The following is a 17,888-nucleotide window of genomic DNA, read 5'->3' on the forward strand; positions in this document are numbered from 1 at the left end:
TCAATAACATAAATTTTGGGCTGTTTTAGAAAACTAACTGCTGAAATATTTACATTCTGAAAAAGAATTTGTCAAGAGATTTTTCAGCAGTATTTACACTGACCCAGCACTTATACATCTTGATTTAAAAATAAACTGAGCCCCCAACATGTGATAACAAGGCTTAAACTTTTATCTGTTATAAACTTACAGTTAATATACAAAGATTTAAAAGGGCCTCTGACATCCTTAGTGTTGTTCCATTTCTCTCTTTCACTGCAGCGAGGAGACTCTAGGCCCTGAAGGAACCCCAACCCAGGGCCCATCTTCAGCCCCCTTGACTGTACCCCTTCTGTTGAGGAACACGAATGACAAGGACAGACCTCTGTATCAGACAATGTGTTGGCTCAAAGCTGATAACCATTAAAAGACAATATAACTGAGCTTTCCTAAAATAAACCATTTATTGAAAAAAGAACCTTTTTCTTAAATTTCATTAATCAGCCTTTTGCATAACAAACCTGCGGCTTGCCAACAACAACAAAAGGTAAGGTTTCACAGTCAGTGCACTCGACAAACAAGAGATTAACAAGGCCCAGGACGCCTCATAACACTACAACTGCTTTCAAACCTAGAAAGGTCAAAAATACTAAACTGATGCCACGGTTCCCAGCCCCCCGAGAAACGGAGGTGACGGAGGCGATGGTCCGTGTACAGTAGTAATGGCACTTGACATGCAGCTTTTTCACCTCGTGGACGCCATCACTCAGGAGGGCCCCGTGCCACGTCGAACAAACAGGAGCAGCAGGAGAGGTGACGCTTGTCACCTGTGCAGTCTTCAGTCTTGGAAGGTTAAAGAGGCTTATACTGCTTCTCAGCACAGTCTTTATGTAAATATTACATACAGTAGTGATTAAGAGAATTTTCCGAGTACACACACTACTAGGCCACAGACTGATTCGCTTCATTCTTCATCTGTGCAAACCTGTGGGAAGGCAGGAGAGAGCTGAGTCCTGCTCATGCCACGTGTGAGCCTTACAGGTGAGTCACCATTGCTGCATCCTGATGCTCCCAGCCCCGTGCCTGGCACAGCAGAGGCGTGATCAACACAATGAACTGTCAGTGCTAAGTTACTGCTCTATGAATTCACGACTGAAAGCATTTTTAAGAACGCATTTGTATAATACCAAGTCAATAAAAAATTGTTTATATACTTTATAAAGAATAAATACATTTTTGCTTAATGACAAATCCCTAATATCTATATAGCAAGTTCCGCTTTTGGTTCCTTCATTTCACTCGCCCGGGAATAACGTCACCCCCTCTCCTGCATCTTCCTTTCCTTCATCAGGAGCTCCTCTGCAGGACCCTGTAAATGTTTTCTCCAGGGTTTCACTCTCATTCCATTTCTCCTGTAAATACTCTCCTAGCCCTATTTCTGTCTCCCAAATCTGTAACCCAACCCAATTCTCTCTTGCGTGCCAGTCCAAAATATCCAAATGCCTGTCTGAAATCCCCCAGCAGATGTTCCAAACACACCTCAAACCTAATCTACCAAAGAGGAAACCATCATTCTCGCTGACCCTACCCTCAACCAGCTGCTCTCTTCACCTATCCTGGCAAATGGAATCTCAAGAACCTGGTGACACAAGCCAGGGCCTGGAACCGTCCTGCACTCCTCCCCCTCACACACCCTTCACATCCCATCTGTTACTCATGGCCATTCTAACTCCTATATACAGCTGGTAACTTACTCCTGACCTCCCCCTCCCAACCCAGCAGCTGTGTCAGCAGCTTCCTAACTAGTCTCTTGCCTCCAGAGTGATTGTTCTAAAACAATTTACTCAAGTCATGCTTATGATAAAACTGAAATCCCTTGCTGTGGTTCCTGCTTACTTTCCCAGCCTTATTCTTTGCCATTTTCTACATCCTGTGCTCCATCAGTATTCACCTACACACAGTTCCTTGACGGCTTGACCCTCTAAGCAGTGAACCTCTCCATGCCTCTTCCATCCTGTCCGCCATACTCCTCCCTGCGTTTCCTCACCTGGCTAAAGCCTCCCAAACAGCTCAGGCATCTCATTCTAAAGATTACTGACTGGATTAAATTCTTCTTCTCAGTGACCCTACAACATGGCATACATACCACTGTCACAGCTCTAACGTGATGCTTAGTCATTACTCACCCTGTCTCTACTCTCTCAGTAGAGACTGTTACTAACCTGTACTTGAGTACACTGCATACTCTAAAGAGGGAAAACTGTGTCTTTCATCCAGTCCCATTTAAAATTCCATTTAACAGTCCCAAGTGTTCAAACCACCAGAATGGATCAAGGAGGAGAACCTCAATGAACGTTTTCCAAAAGAAAAAACATACAAAATCCCCCAGCACAACACATTTAGTTCCTTTCCATTTCAGATATAGATATTTTATGTTTAAGTTTCCAAATTTCCTTAAGTGCCAGATGCAAACAGAATTCAAATATTCAGGACTTCCCTGGTGGCACAGTGGTGAAGAATCCACCTACCAATGCAGGGGACATGAATTCAGTCCCTGGTCCAGAAGACCCCACATGCTGGGGAGCAACTAAGCCCATGCGCCACAACTACTGAGCCTGTGCTTGAGAGCCCGCGAGCCACAACTACTGAAGCCTGGGTGCTCTAAGGCCCGTGCTCCACAATAAGAGAAGCCACCATAATGAGAAGCCCACGCACCGCAACGAAGAGTAGCCCCTGCTCGCCACAACTAGAGAAAAGCCTGCGCAGCACCGAAGACCCAACACAGCAAGGAGAGGAGAGGAGAGGAGAGGAGAGGAGAGGAGAGGAGAGGAGAGGAGAGGAGAGGAAACGAGAGGAAACGAGAGGAAAGGAGAGGAAAGAACTCAAGCAGTCAAACGAGGAGAGGACTATACAGCAATCTGCCAAACCTTGACAAAGGAATGGTCAAGCAGCTGGCTGGCCGTCCACCTCATCCTGGGCTCACTTTCCAGGCAGTGAGAAAGGAAGTCCTTTCCTTCTGGGCTTAACCTTTCAGGGATTGGTGGCTTATGCCCCATTCCCACTTTGTACATAATCTGAAAATTGTGTTCATATTCATGCCAAGGTCTCTAAAAAACAGAAAAAAGATCAAGTATCAATACTACATCGCCATAAAGAAATGCAACTGCCTAATCTCTTTTTAGGCATCTCAATATTGATACATATCGAGGCTGGCAAACTTTTACTAAGAGGGCCATACAGTTAATATTTTAGGCTTGCAGGCCATGTGGTCTCTGTCACAACTATTCACTTCCCCCACTGTAGCGTGAAAGCAGCCTTAGGCTACAATATATAAATGAATGGGTGTGACCACGTGCCAATAAAACTTTATTTACAAAACCAGGTCGTGGGCACAGTCTGCCTACCCCATTTAGGTGTCCTACTAGTCCAGCTTTATCTAGATGCCATCATCATGCAAATAAAAAATATATAAAATAATGTAAAAATGTCAAACAAAATTCAACTTACCTTACAGGGTTGTTTAACATACTACCTTGTTAAAGAATCAGCATCAAATTATTGATAACTGGCAAAGCTTAAGCCCATTCTATTATGATTACAGGGAAGTGAGATTCACAGGGGGAAAGAACTGAGCTTGTACGGCATTCTCATTTGTGTACCATCGTTTAGGTATTGGGAGAGACTGAGAAGTTGTTCTTTTTCTGATGCATGGCTTGACTGAAATAACAGATATCATGGGCATCTTTCTGTCTTAATGCCTACAGAAATAGTAGCTAATATTCACTGAGCACTTATTTTCTGCAAGTAGAGCTGTATAATAATTTAATTTCTTACTAATAATACTTAAGAGGTTTCTAACTTTTTTGCTTTGTAACTAATGCTACACCCCCCCACACACTGTGCCTTTATACATTTATAGTAATTGTTCATTAGCAGTATCTTCGTCAGAAGATCAGTTTTGAGAATTTTCAGATACTGTGTCATACACAACAGTTTCACTGCCCTGAAAACCCTTGTGCTCTACCTATCTGTCCTTCCCTCCCTCTCCCAGAGCCCCTGGCAACCACTGATCTTTTACTGCCATTATTGTTTTGCCTCTTCTGGAATGTCAGATAGTTGGAAATCATACAGGATGTGGTGTTTTCAGATTTGCTTCCTTCACTTAGCAATATGCTTTTAAGGTTTCTCCCTGTCGTTTCACGGCCAGTTTCTTTTCTTTAATTTTTTTAGTATTTCTATCTTCTTTTTAAATTTATTTTTATTGGAGTATAGTTGCTTTACAACATTGTGTTAGCTTCTGCTGTATAGCAAAGTGACTCAGTTATACAATGGCCAATTTCTTTTTGTCACTGCATAATATTCCGTTGTGTGGATGACCACCGTTTATCCATTTGAAAGATACCTTGGTTGCTTCCAAATTTTGGTAATTATCAATAAAGTTGATATACGCATTCATGTGCCAGTCTTTGTGTGGACCTAAGTTTTCAACTTCATGTTTCTTTTCATACCTGCTTATTTCTCTGTGTTTTAATTAGAGCTTTATGCTTTTTTTGGTCCTCTGAGAAATTCTCTAAGTCATGTATCATAAATATTTGGTTCCTAGTTTGTCACTCGTCTTGACTTGCTATCTTTTGACAGGTCATGTCCTCTGTTTTGCAGGAAATGTGTCCACAGTATTCATGATGACAGTAAAACCACACTGCTGCTCTGTTACTGTAGAGTACCCTCCTGAAGTCGTGTCCCATCCTGTCCCCCCCGCTCCCCACCCCCACCATGGCCCTTGGGTTCTGCTCACCTTGCCAGTCACCATCTCTATGACAACACATCCCAGACTCCAGATGTCGGCCGCACGACCATGGCCTTCTCCTTTCGCACGAGTGATGACTTCTGGAGCCATGTATGCTTTAAAGTCACAGATACGATGATAAGAATGGGTTATAAACACAACTCCATGTATCAACAGAGCCCGGCAATACATTAATACTGCCTAATAGTCCACAGAGAAGAAACGACTAATTTGTTCGGGAGGGAAACTTTATTACATAATAAAAAATATCAAAACCTGAAAATAAGTATTTCAAATCAATTTCTTGAATGGACATTTTAGGAGCTAAATTATTTTCTAAGACTATTTGAATGTGCAAATATTCAGATAAATTGTATTTGCAATGAAAATGTGGAATGTAGCCTGCAAAGGAAGATGTAAAATTTTATGACATGTTTCTAAACAATCAAAACAAATAATCACCATTTAAACATAATGTTGTTTTGACTAGAATAGTTTTAATAAACTCAAAGTGAATGACAAGGTTTTTCTGGGAAGAAAAAGAGGCCTTTCTTCCCTCTTTTAAGTTTAAGGGAGAAATGTGACTTCCCAGCCTGACTAGCGCTTTCAGTTGTGGCTCCTCCCTGGCATGGTCAGAAGCCCTGACCTGCTCCCCACGTCTGCTGACCAGGAGGAGAAGAGAAGCCCGGGTCCCAGCACACTGGAGTGAGCCCCAGCGCACAGACAAATCTAGCCAGACCCACCTGCTGTCCCCAGTGTGCTATTCACTTCACCAGGCATGGTCTGCGCATTGTTTTTAAGCTTTACTGAGCATCCAAAATCTCCCAGCTTGATTAGTCCAGATGAGGTAAGGAAGATGTTGGCACCTAACAAGAAATAAGCAGTTGTGAGCCTCTGAAATACAATGCAGGCATTTTAAAGTTTACATGTAACATAAACTATCAGGAACTTGATTCACAAACATTATAAAGATTTTAAGCCTTATTCATAAATGTTAATACAAAGCAAAGAACTGTTAGTGCAGATAGCTTTGAGCAATAAACTCTGAACTGAAATACACGCATACATTCTAACATTAAAAACCCAGGGAGCGGGTTTCCTAGGTGGCGCAGTGGTTGAGAATCTGCCCCCCAATGCAGGGGACACAGGTTCAATCCCTGATCCAGGAAGATCCCACATGCCGCAGAGCAACTAAGCCCGTGCGCCACAACTACTGAGCCTGCGCTTTAGAGCCTGTGAGCCACAACTATTGAGCCCATGTGCTGCAACTACTGAAGCCCACGCGCCTAGAGCCCGTGCTCTGCAACGAGAAGCCATAGCAATGAGGAGCCCACGCACCACAACGAAGTGTAGCCCCCACTCACCGCAACTAAAAAGAAAGCCCGCACACAGCAAAAAAGAGCCAACACAGCCAATTAAAAAAAAAAAAATCCAGGGAGCCATTTAAAGAGAAACTAACACATAAAACGCATATGCTTGTGGTGGCAGTCCCTGCAAGTAGAGTCTGTACACAACCAGCAGCGCCTGTAACCGCAGGCAGCGCACAGACTAGACCTGGCACACACACTTGGTCTGCGGAGCTGCATCCGAGGCCACCATCAGGCTGATTTCAGGATGCCTGAAAAGCACATTTGTGACTGTCTCACAACTCAGCAAGCAGTGCATGTGCCTGACTTGTACTCCGGTTGGAACCTGGGGTTACTGCTCATCTCCAGGGCGGCTCTGCCTCCTACAGGCTACAAGGTGCTACCGTGCCAACTGAGCCCCACAGCCCAGCATTGCGTGTCGAGGGTGCCTCTTTCCGAAAACAACACAGAGCCCCCGCATGTCAGACGACCAGCCACACGACCAGCTGCAGCCTGCTGGTCCTCACAACCGGCGTGTTCCCAGGCGAGGCGGTCCCCAGGAGCACACGGCGCTAACTGCATGACTCCGGAGCTGGCCCACAGGCCCCTCAGCCACGCTGAGCTACAAAGACTGTCACGAGGGTGCACAGGGATGGACGCGACGCAAGGACTCTGAGGGATTCTCTTTATGGCCACGGCAAGGACATAAAGGTGCCATTTCACGAGTAAGTTTTTTATCAGAACAACTGGAAATGGGCAATGCCATGGCCTGACCTGCAGCCAATCAAGCAATGCCCAGAATAATCCCACACAGCAAAGCAACGTGGCGGACAGGCGGGCGGGTAGCAAGACTGGGGTACGCTGGGCACTCAGGAGGTGCCACCTTAGAGAGCACGGACAGCTCTTCTAGCCAGCAAAGCAGGTGCTGGGTAACCCAGGCCCTCTGAGGCTACTGCCTGGTCGGGAATCCAGCCATTCTAGAGTGAACCTGTTCAGGCTGGCCTCAGATTATGGGACAGAATGGGCTCCTTCAGTCTAGGGCCATTAGAGACAAAACTAATTTGTCGCCCTAATTATCCCCAAGACTCCCAAATACACAGGTCAGAAGCATGGTGTGGTTAAGGTACACGCACAAGGGACAGCTCTGGGACAGAAGCACGGCTACTCCCCTCGCGTGAGAAGGGAAACGGCACTTTTAGTCAGTCAGTATGACCATATCCATCTTTAGCAGAACTCTGCATCGGGGGGGGGGGGGGTAAACAAACCCCGTCCTCATCTCCCCAAACTCAGCTGCACATCATGACTTACACCAGCACTCACTGTCACTTTACGTATTTCACAACATTTATATATAAATACACCAGGTTTTTCACACAAGGAAAAGAAAGGATGCTGTGATCACGAATGTCTGATAAACACACAGCGCAGGCCAAATCGGCCTGTAAAACAGCAAATCTCATTTTAGGGAAACAGATTTGCCTAAAAGCAATGCTGAACGGAAAGAGCAGACTTATATACCCCTAGGTGGAGACGTGAGTTCTATACAGTTTCTTAATGCTGGGTTCTTTACGGAAGAATGTTTAAAGTGAAGGTATTTCTTCCTAGAGAAGTGATGCGAGGGCATGGAAACAAGCGGCATGGGGGCACAGCTGGCGCTGGGGGGCGCTGAGCGGGGGGATCACCTTTGATGTCACGGTGAACTATGCCATGCTCGTGCAGGACATTGATCGCAACGGTGATCTGCTTGGAATACAGCCTGATGACGTGCTCCTGAAGTCCCAGCCTCGACACCTCTTCTAAGGTACCCTCATCACAGTACTCCATGAAGATGTACATCTCTTCCTGTGGGAGGAATCAAATGCGGCCTTGCGTTCACCTGGGCACTAAGTGAAGGACCTGGAACGCTTCACTGGCCACGCCCCCGAGGACTCTTCTTTCTAATGGCCTGCTACACTTGTCATCCTGAACACTGAATTCGTCTTAAAACAGTCATTTCTAACTCCTCTACAGCGGTGTCTCTGCCTGCCTCCTCTGTCTGGAATTATACAGCTAGCTGGGATAAGAATATCTCCAAATCACAGGTGATAAATGTCTATAATCCTCTGAAATTCAGTCCGCTATATAATCTCAGACAGGGACCAACAGGGCTGTCCCTACAAATATATTATTAAGTACTGAAACACATCCTTTTCAGATATGAATTTATCTGTGAAAAACATAAAAAATCACCAAAATCCAACTTCCCTGGAAGCTCATATTCCACCAAGATGCTCCAAGTTATCCTCTTTCCCTCAAAGTGTTTATCTCTAAACAAAAGAGGGAAAATAATTTGAGGTCTTAATTTTCTCTCGTTTCACAATGGTTCCTTAAATACACATAAAAGAAAAAAACTAGTATTACTGAACAGTGCACTCAACAGTGGTTCAGCAAAAAATGGAAGAAGGAAAAAAAAGCGACAAGCAGCTGTGTAAGGGGCATTAGAGAGTCTTCTGGTTGGCAGGATGGGTTTCAGTGCTTTATAATGTCGGGTTAATGACTACAGTCTACAACTTACATTTTAGGAAGAACTCCTCTAGTTTCAGAGAGAAGGCAGAAATGATGTAACTCATGGAGATTTCCTGATAATTAGGCAAAGTTACTGTGCTCTGAAATGAGAAGACCTGTGATGTAGGACAGGACTCCATCTGTGCCCTCACTGATCGCTCACACCAAACAGTGTGATCAAAGCTGGCTTACTCTGTGCAGCTCCACACCAAAATACCGAACCAGATTGGGGTGCTTGATGCCTTCAAAGATTTTCAGTTCGTCTGCAGTTTCCTTGATTGTTTTATGGTCATTGGGTTGAAATCGTATCTGGAAAAGGAAACGTGCTGATTACTGGCGGCACGGTTACACGCTAGCACACGCGGACGCGGCCTGCGAGGGCTGGGCTGCTGGCAGGCCCACTGTCCAGCCCCCCGGCACCACATGAGATCAGGGTATTTGTGACTTGACTTCCAGGCTTTCTTTCCTTTGTTGAATTAAACACGCCTGCTTTAGAATATGTGGTCAGATAACAGCTAACGGGATCATTTTCACAACTACAGACTGAACTAACCGAAACACGAAACATTCAGGGAGCAATCACAGGTGTTTAGGTTCTGGGAAAGATACAAAGACGCGATGAGGTTCCGCCTCACAAAGTTTACAACCACGTGGGAACGAGGTTATAAGAGCAACGCCACACGGGGAAGATGAAGACACGATGCAGGGGTTGAGGAGAGGGCCCACGTGCTGCCCCCAGCAGCTCGGGGACCAACGCCACGCAGGCCAGCCTCACCCTCCACGGCCCCAGTGTCTCCCAGCGGGGTCTTCCCCAGGCGTTCCCTGCTCCTGCCATTCTACCTCCAGCAGTTAAAAAGCTGCTCGTTTCTGAATCTTATCACAAATCCCGCTCCCCACCGCCCCCAGATCCCCTCTTGGTCCCAACGGTGAGGCCGCATGTCCAGACGACTCACCATGGACGCACTGCGGCCAGCTCTAACCTCATAAACACAAGTTTCGTTTCCAAATCACTATGATGCAGAGGCTTCAAATAAAAAGCCCCCAGAGGGCCAGAGCACCCACCTCCTTCATAGCCATCAGTTCACCGGTGTCCACGTTGATACAGGTGTAAACCTTCCCATACTGCCCTTCCCCTGTGAACAGGAACAAACGCACTGCTCTCAGCCACCAACGCCCGGCCACTGTAACTCACTGTAATGTGTAATAATCTCTTCCAGTTCCAAATCTGTACCCATGTATCTATAACCACGCTTACTGCGGTCTACCACCTCAAGACCTGAGCTATCTCTGCATGCCCCCTAATAACCAAGATAACCCGAGTCTCAGGCGATCACTACATCTTACCTGTCAACGCCTGTACATAGAGTAGACCTGACCAGCAAAGGCCAGAAGAGGCAAGCACGAGAGCACTAAGCCCCCTAGTGCACACTCCTGGGCCCGTGTGGCCCTCGAGGAGGTCTGGGCCAGGCGGGGAGGGGTGGGCCAGCGGGGAAGTCTAGCCATCGTCTCAATGCACCTTACAGCTGCGTGTCCGGGCGTGTGCGATATTAGTGGGATATTCTACTAACACACCCCTTTGGGACATTAAACTAAGGGGATATAGCGCTGAAATGAGACTGATATAAGAATTAATGCAATTTATAAAGGACTCGATTCTTTTCAATGTTTTTTGCCCCGATAGCTCTATGAAAACATCCATGTCCTGAGGCTCCCTGAGTCCTATATTACAACTGTGTTTGCTTCTTCAGACCTAAATGCTCAACAGATAAATGCATTAAAACAGAGCAAAGATCTGAAACATAATCAGCCCCTTGTCTCACTGAGAAAATAACTAGATTGTAATATCATTAGTTATTTTACAAGAAACTGTCTCACCCGGAAATTAATTAATGTTTTAGAAAAGACTGTCCTGTCTTTATTTGTATCCAGTCCCGCTTCAATAATGATCTTGTGGGAATAAGACTAGAACAAATGGATAAAGTTTATGTAGTTCTCCACTAGCAACTTCTGGAGTTATCAAACAAAACCATTCCATTTAATGAACCACTGAAAAATCTCTTTCTAAGTCTTGTGTATTGTTCTTAAAACCCATTTTACAAATGAAACAAAAACCAGACCCCTCTGCAAAAGACAGGATGCTCAACAGATAAATGCATTTAAATGGAGGAATGATCTGAAACAATCAGCCACGTCTATATGTGCCACGTCTGTAAGAGAAAAGGACAACCACCTAAGATTTAACCTAAAGAAGTGTAACTACTGCTGTTTCTAACAGAGACAATCGTCGTGTCATGTTCATTAGTTTCCTCACCAATTTTGTTTCCTCTTTGCCACTTAAAGGTCACTTTCCTCAAGCCAACGTGCATAACGTTGTCGTAAGACTTCGGGGTATCACAAACTTGACCAATGATGTTCTTTCTCCTCATTTCTCGATATCTCTTTTCTTCGAACAGTCGGACCGACTTCTGAATAGCTTCTATGGGTCCTTGCTTAGAAGCGGTATCTGCAGGGAGACGTGCAAACTCAGTCATCCCAACCAGTATAATCAAGTCAATTTCCAGCAAATAATAATAAAAACAGAGCAACAGACATTAGCACTCCAGCACAGCATTATCTATTCAGATACAAAGCAGGTGAATTAAAGGCCACCAAAACCTAACAACTTCAGAGTATACCACCCACTACAGAAGTACACACTTAACACAGAATCAACGATTTCCTCTTGCAAGATGTTGGTTAGACTCTGCAGTAACCACCCACCCATCTCTAGTTTCTCCTCTCTCCAATCCGCTCTCACTGACCGGAATTATCTTACTCAAACAAAATCTGAGCATGTTATTTTCCCACATAATTTATTTCACGGTTCATCACAATCTGTTCACCAGAAGTCTGAGGCCATTACGCACACAGGCTCCTTCCCGGCTCCAGTCCTCCTGCCGCGCCCCTTTCCCCACCACAGGCTCTGCACCAGCCCATCTGACAAGTCTCTCTGGATCACCCCACACCCTTGCTCCCACCCTCCTGTCTTCTCCCTGTCAGAGCTCTGCAGAAGCACTACACCTCTTCCAGGAACCCGTCTCTGCTGGGAAGGAAATTGGGTTTCCCTTTCTCTAGAGGAAGGGCTCCAGAATCAGAATGCCTGGACTAAAACCCTGGCTTCACCATTTTCCAGATGTTTGACAACTGGCAAGTTTATTAACTTCTTTATATATCAAATTCCTAATCTGTGAAATGAATACCTCATCCAGAGATCCTGTGAGAATTTAATGAAATCACACATGTAAAGCATTCAGGCCAGTGCCTGGAATATTAAAATACTTAGTAAATTTTAGCTACTGTTATTATTCTTCCTTATTTTCCCATTAGGCTATCTCTATTTCTCCAACTTATTTTATCATGATTTACAGTAACAAATATCTTTTACACATATAGATATCTGAAACAACAGTTTCATGAGACACTATTAGTCTTTCTACATGTAACTAGGACTCCATCCAATTTTTTTTTTCCAATGATGATTTTACAACCCACTAATGGGTCAGAACCCATAACATGAAACGCACTGCTTTCTTTATACACATCTCTATTACGGTATTTCTCATACTGTATCCTAATTAGCCATCTAAGAGCCTGATTTTGTCTAAGAGATCACTGAGGAACTGGGGTGACTGAAAGGTTACTTTGAGAAGAGAAATTCTGAGATTTATAATGCTCCACTTACAGTGTCTGACTGCAACCATTTCCTAAAAACATGGCTCCGTTTCCCTCACCCCCTCATATGACACATCACGTCTACTCGGCACTGAATACGCCCTCATAGCTATGAGGCCATGGACTCCACTGTCAAATATTTCTGGGAAAGGCCTATATTTTTTTTTTTACAGTAAACATTTCTCAAGATTTCCCAGTCTTTAATATGTCAGTGTAAACTGTAACTCTCCCAAGAGTTCCCAAGTTTACCTGACCACAAAGCATTTGTTTTGAAAATTATCACAAAGACCTGGTATCCGTGGGAACTACTGGTTATGTGAGAGCCACTGGAGAGACCCTCTTCCCTGTCACCAGGCTCAAGCTAACGAAATCTCCCCCCAACCCCAAACCCTCTCCACACGCCTAACTGCCCAGACCTGTCAAATGTTGCATCACAGTTGTTTCTTGCTTCCATTGCTTTTTAAAAATCCCATCTTAGTCCAGGATCTTAATTTATGCTGTACTACTGCAACGGCATTCTAGCCCAGCTCCCTATTTTCCTCCCCAATTCAGGCCAGCAGGTTAACCTACCTCAGTGTCCTCCTCATCCCCACCCTCCCGCTCCCTGAACATAAGATGCTTTCAAGCTCAAGAGGCTTCAGGAGCTGCCCACCATCTCTGGGTAAGGCCTTAATCACTTAGCCCATTGCTGAAGACTGGCTGTGATCAGGTCTGCCCTCACCCTTTCAATTCCACCTCCATTTACATCTACGCTATCCAGGCCAGGCCAGGCTGGCTGGTCTACTCTTCAGTCACTGGGCCTCCAGATGTGTTTCTCATTTGGTACTTTTCCTCTTGGCTGGATGCAGACCTCTTTCCTTCAAAGGACAGCCCAAGCCTCATGCCTCCCTGAAATCCCTCCTCACTGCTCCAGGCCCGGTGACGACTCTTCTGCTCAGCTGCACACATTTCAAAGGGGTGCCGTGGTGGGCAGAGCGTGGACTGGAGGCAGAAAGAGTGCAGTCTGGGTCCAGCTCTCACTGATGACCTTGGCCAGGTTATCTGGCCTCTCACAAACTTTTATCATTTACAAAGAGAGAACAGGATTTATTCTGCATATAGCTCAAGACTGCTGTGGCGAAGATCATATGAAAGCATTCTGTGCTAGACCAGGGATTTTCCTGCTATTTACTATCCTGGTTCATATTGATTGATTGCTTTATAAGGTGAATACTTTCTCTCAGCTTCTTAGCATAAGAAATATTCACAAATATTTATTATAGTCTTACCAGGTACAAAGAATTATGCTAAGGGCCCACCCAGGTGACATAGAAAGTCAACCACCACACTGCTTAAAGAATACAAAACTGAGTAAAACATCTTCCTGCTCCAAAAGAGCTTATAATTAGAAGAAATAGAAAATGGACACAAACACAGCACAGACAGAAAGCAATGTCAGAGATTACAAAACATTAATGTAGAAGATCTAGTAATTCAGAAGCTAACACATATTTTAGCTGAAACTGCTCACTTTATGCTTAAACGTTTTAAGTTCAACATTCCATCTCTTACCCTTAGTCTGATTGATAAGCGTCCGAAGTTCCCAACTTCTTCGAGCTGACCCACTTGAATCACCTTTTGGATATGCTGGTTCTGCAGAAAGTATTTTTGCATATAAATTAAGATTTACAAAACAAATAGGCTTATTTAATTCAAAGTAAGACTGAAATGGTGAGTGGCGATGATTAGATATCATCAACCTCTCATTCCTGGTGATTAATTTCTATTTGATGTAAGTGTGAAAAACTGTCTCTACAATCATTTACAGCAAATTGCACCAAACTAAGAAGTTGTTAATGGAGTTACAGGACGTTAACTACAAAAACTTTCCACAAGTAACAGACAATAGACTTCTGAGCAGAAACTGGATTCTCTGGGGACCCTCCTCCCGAGGTCCTGCCCAGGAGCCAGCAGAGCTACAGCAGGAGCAACCGTGTGGTTTCTGAGCAAAGACTCCTAGTTCTGCATTACAATAAAACTTCAGTATATCATCAGCAAGCACAGTGCCACTTTGTATGTTTTTTAAATGAGAGCTTGACAATTAAAATATCAGGAATAATAATTTTTAAAAATTATTTAGCAACAAAGAGAGAAAATGCAAATACAGCTAAAAAGGCACCTATATTAAAAAGCCAATGAGTTCAGCACTAAACCTTCTCACAGGACTCTGTCACTCCTTTTCTTCATTTTTTCTCAAAGCCCTTAACAACAGAACGTGGTGGACCGAGACGAACAGTTAGGCCGGCTGGGGACGCGGGGGACACCTTACACACTCACCGTCTCGCTCCTCGGTGGGGCTTGAGTGGCGACTCAGGGACCTAAACTGCAATTCGGCTGCTATGGAAGCCAATCGATCATTCTCAGGGACGCTGGAACCCCTGTTTCAGTATTTTTAAAAATTAAGCTATCAATTCAATGGAACTCAAAATGAAAGATCTGTAAGATTCTTCTAGAGTGGTGGTCCTCAACTGGGGGTGACTTTCCACCCAAGAACACCTGACATCTAGTGGGTAAAGGACAACACAAAGGACAGCCCCAAACAAAGACGTATTCACCCAAAGCAGCAGTGTTGCTACTGAGACAGCTCTCTCTCGAGTCTGGAAGGAGAACACGAGAACCTGACTGCATAATGCACTGTTTTATGTTAAAAACAGCAACAGAAATAAAAATAAAACAGTATTTACTGAAGTGTTATTGACATGTGTGGAAAGCTCCACCATTTGAGTCCAGGACGGATAAAAATTATAAGCCAAATCTGGATAATATTTAAAATCATCGCATTATATTCATGTACTTAATTCTATTTAAAGTGCTAAAATGATTACATGATTCAAAGGGCTCAAATCGCTTAATGAGCAAATGGAAGGGAACACCTAACAATGTCTCAAGCAGTAGCCAAGCGAAAGGGCAGAGGAGCGGGAAGCTTAACATATACAGGGCAAAGTTAATTTGCTGTTTTTCCAGAATAAAGCGTTCAGCACTCTAGAATGAATCCATAAAGAGTAAATAAAGCCCAGAATTAAATAAGGGAAAGTGTTAAAATTATAATTCAAATAATCCAAAATAAATACGGTGTTAGTTTATTACCAAGTTTAGTGTGTATTTTTTTTAAATGAATGATATAATGAAGTATGGTAGCATTTATGCTCTTTTTTATTACAGACTGAGTAGGTTTAAGGCAACATGGTCTACTGGACAGACATTCAGACAAATTATGAAGTATGCAATGCTTTTTTATTTCCCTAAACTCTCAAATCTGATGTAGTACTTGTTAAGTCTAAAGTGAGGGGGACATCCTCTACTGTCATGTGGTTCATCAAAAAGTCTTGGCATTGTTTCATGGAAAAATCACTGATGCTGAAGTGAAGAAACACACCCCGACTCCTAAGCTGTGCCAAAGCCTGGGACCACAGAGAAGCCACTCAACATCTCTATGTGCCTGATTTCCCAGAGAGGAAATTAGCCAATTCTACATTCTCAGATTTTTGCCAGCATAACAGGCAAGAAAACACATTTAAATGAAGTGATATACGGGTGAACATTTAACAACCAGTTGCAGGGGTAGCGGGGGTTTGTAGACTTCAACAATTTCCGTGGTATAACAACTGGCTTGCAAAATTCCTGAAAAATGAACAATCAGCTCTTGTAAACCAGTAAGAGCCAGCTCCAGCAAGCAGAACACTGTGAAAATGTTTGCTAAACAACAGTAAGATAATTGAAGCCCAGACTATTTCCTAAGTCAAACCATATCAAATCAAAATATGTATCAGATGCTGTGGAGCAAAGTAAAATTTCACTGTGGTTGATGTATCTCTAAGACAGGCAAGGGCTGCACACATGCCTGCTGACATCAGAAAACGCAGGTACCACCCTGCCTCCTCACAGCCCAATCACAGCCCAGGGCACAGGTGGCCCCTGCACAGGAGTGCAGGAGGCCGGGGCAGGGAGCTAAGGCTAGAGGGCGGCTGGGGGTGCTGACCACCAGCAGCTGTGCACATCCTCTCGGCTCCACTGTTCCCTCCCTACCGCCACACACACCGCCAGGGAGTACGGATCACGTCACTCCTCTGCGAACAAAGGCCTTCAAGATGGCATGTTATGATGGAAGGAAAGTTTCTAAATCTCAAGGATTGTCCTAAAGTATACACAAAGAACACTTCTGAAATGCTGCTCAAAACATGCTGAGAAACTACTTATTATAAAGCCTGGGAGGGACAAAACAAGGGGACAGGCCGACTGCAGGCATTTAACTTCCATACTAAAGTACGTTCAACGTACACACCACCAACTTACAAAAGCCTCAACCAGAGTTCACGAAATGTCCACTTCTGGAGAAATCGTGTGTGAACCACAGTTCTGGCTGAGAGTTCTCCTCAAGTACGACTGCCTTTTAGGGCACATGGCTTCCCTTACTGCATTAATAGAAAGGACCATTTCAACCTCCCACAGGGACATGAAGCATATGTGGAATTGTCTTCCATGAAATGTTCTAAACATGAAAAAAAGAAGGTAAATGGGAATTTGGTAAATGGGAATTTGTTCAATGTTAATTGTTAATTTTTTTTAGTTGACTGCTTAAGATGTAAAGTACTTTGGCATTTTTTTTAGGTTATAGACATTTGTCACTAAAAGTTAGGAATATTAATTATTTTAATGGATGAGAAAAATGGAAATATCTAGAAATTTTAGACTGTTATAAACTAAGTCTAAAAATATTTTTGTCTATTTTAAACTCTAAAACCATGTGTCAAAAAAGAAAAAAAGAAAAGATATCACTCAAAAAGAAAAAACCCATGTGTCATCTTTCTGCCAACATACTAATATTTTTTCTTAGGAGCAGGATACAGAGTACTGAGTTCTTGCACATTTTCATCATTTTGGGTCAATTTTGTGTGACTCTATCGTCATCCTTATGGGAAGATGAGAACAGTGACAGTGTCCATTCTACCAGGCACAGGGGGGAATTAAGAGCCACCAAATGTCCTTTCTCTATTAAGCATATGAGACCTTGATGAAACCCTCTATCTACCCCCTTACCCCGCAAAAACCCAGCTAGAATGGAAAAAACTGTCACAGCCTCAGTACTTACACAAGACTTCCTGCAAGAGACACATTTTCCTGGAGCTTGCCAAACATCTGACAGCCCCCTCTAGGGACGACCTAGTCTCCGTGTGAGACACAATCCACGTGAACTCTTTCCACTGCTATGAACTCCTTCTAATCGACAACTGTACACACCAGGAAACTGGGTTAGGAAAGCGATCTTCTTGAAACAACCAATCACCTCCTAACGGTATTACCTAGACGTCATCTTTGAGCGAGAGGAAAGGCACTATTTGCCAGTGGGCCAGGCCCCTCCTCTGAGGCTCTCTTCACAGGTATTATTCTCAGCAGAGGCGCTGGCCGCGTTGGTTAACATTTGTGCCAAAGAAATATAAAGATCAGGGAGGTCACGTACTGATGCTGGAGCCTGGGGGCCGTGA

General features: G+C 44.0%; 1 protein-coding gene across 10 annotated transcripts in view; it reads right to left on the reverse strand.

The window, feature by feature from the left end:
• Nucleotides 1-424: 424 nt before the first annotated feature.
• MAP3K4 (mitogen-activated protein kinase kinase kinase 4) overlaps nucleotides 425-17,888 on the reverse strand; it is a 102,657-nt gene continuing 85,193 nt past the window's right edge. For 4 of the 10 annotated variants that reach the window (XM_057738683.1, XM_057738682.1, XM_057738685.1 and 1 more), the window contains 10 exons: nucleotides 14,683-14,783; nucleotides 13,918-13,998; nucleotides 10,967-11,158; nucleotides 9,718-9,788; nucleotides 8,848-8,964; nucleotides 7,794-7,953; nucleotides 5,509-5,631; nucleotides 4,775-4,881; nucleotides 2,907-3,086; nucleotides 425-964 (listed from right to left, as the gene is read on the reverse strand). In XM_057738683.1, the coding sequence (XP_057594666.1) occupies nucleotides 944-964; nucleotides 2,907-3,086; nucleotides 4,775-4,881; nucleotides 5,509-5,631; nucleotides 7,794-7,953; nucleotides 8,848-8,964; nucleotides 9,718-9,788; nucleotides 10,967-11,158; nucleotides 13,918-13,998; nucleotides 14,683-14,783 (1,153 nt within the window). In that variant the 3' untranslated portion in view covers nucleotides 425-943. The other 6 variants (XM_057738688.1, XM_057738689.1, XM_057738686.1 and 3 more) reach the window with 6 other exon arrangements.

Source organism: Hippopotamus amphibius, chromosome 6, assembly GCF_030028045.1.
Source record: "Hippopotamus amphibius kiboko isolate mHipAmp2 chromosome 6, mHipAmp2.hap2, whole genome shotgun sequence".
NCBI lineage: Eukaryota > Metazoa > Chordata > Mammalia > Artiodactyla > Hippopotamidae > Hippopotamus > Hippopotamus amphibius.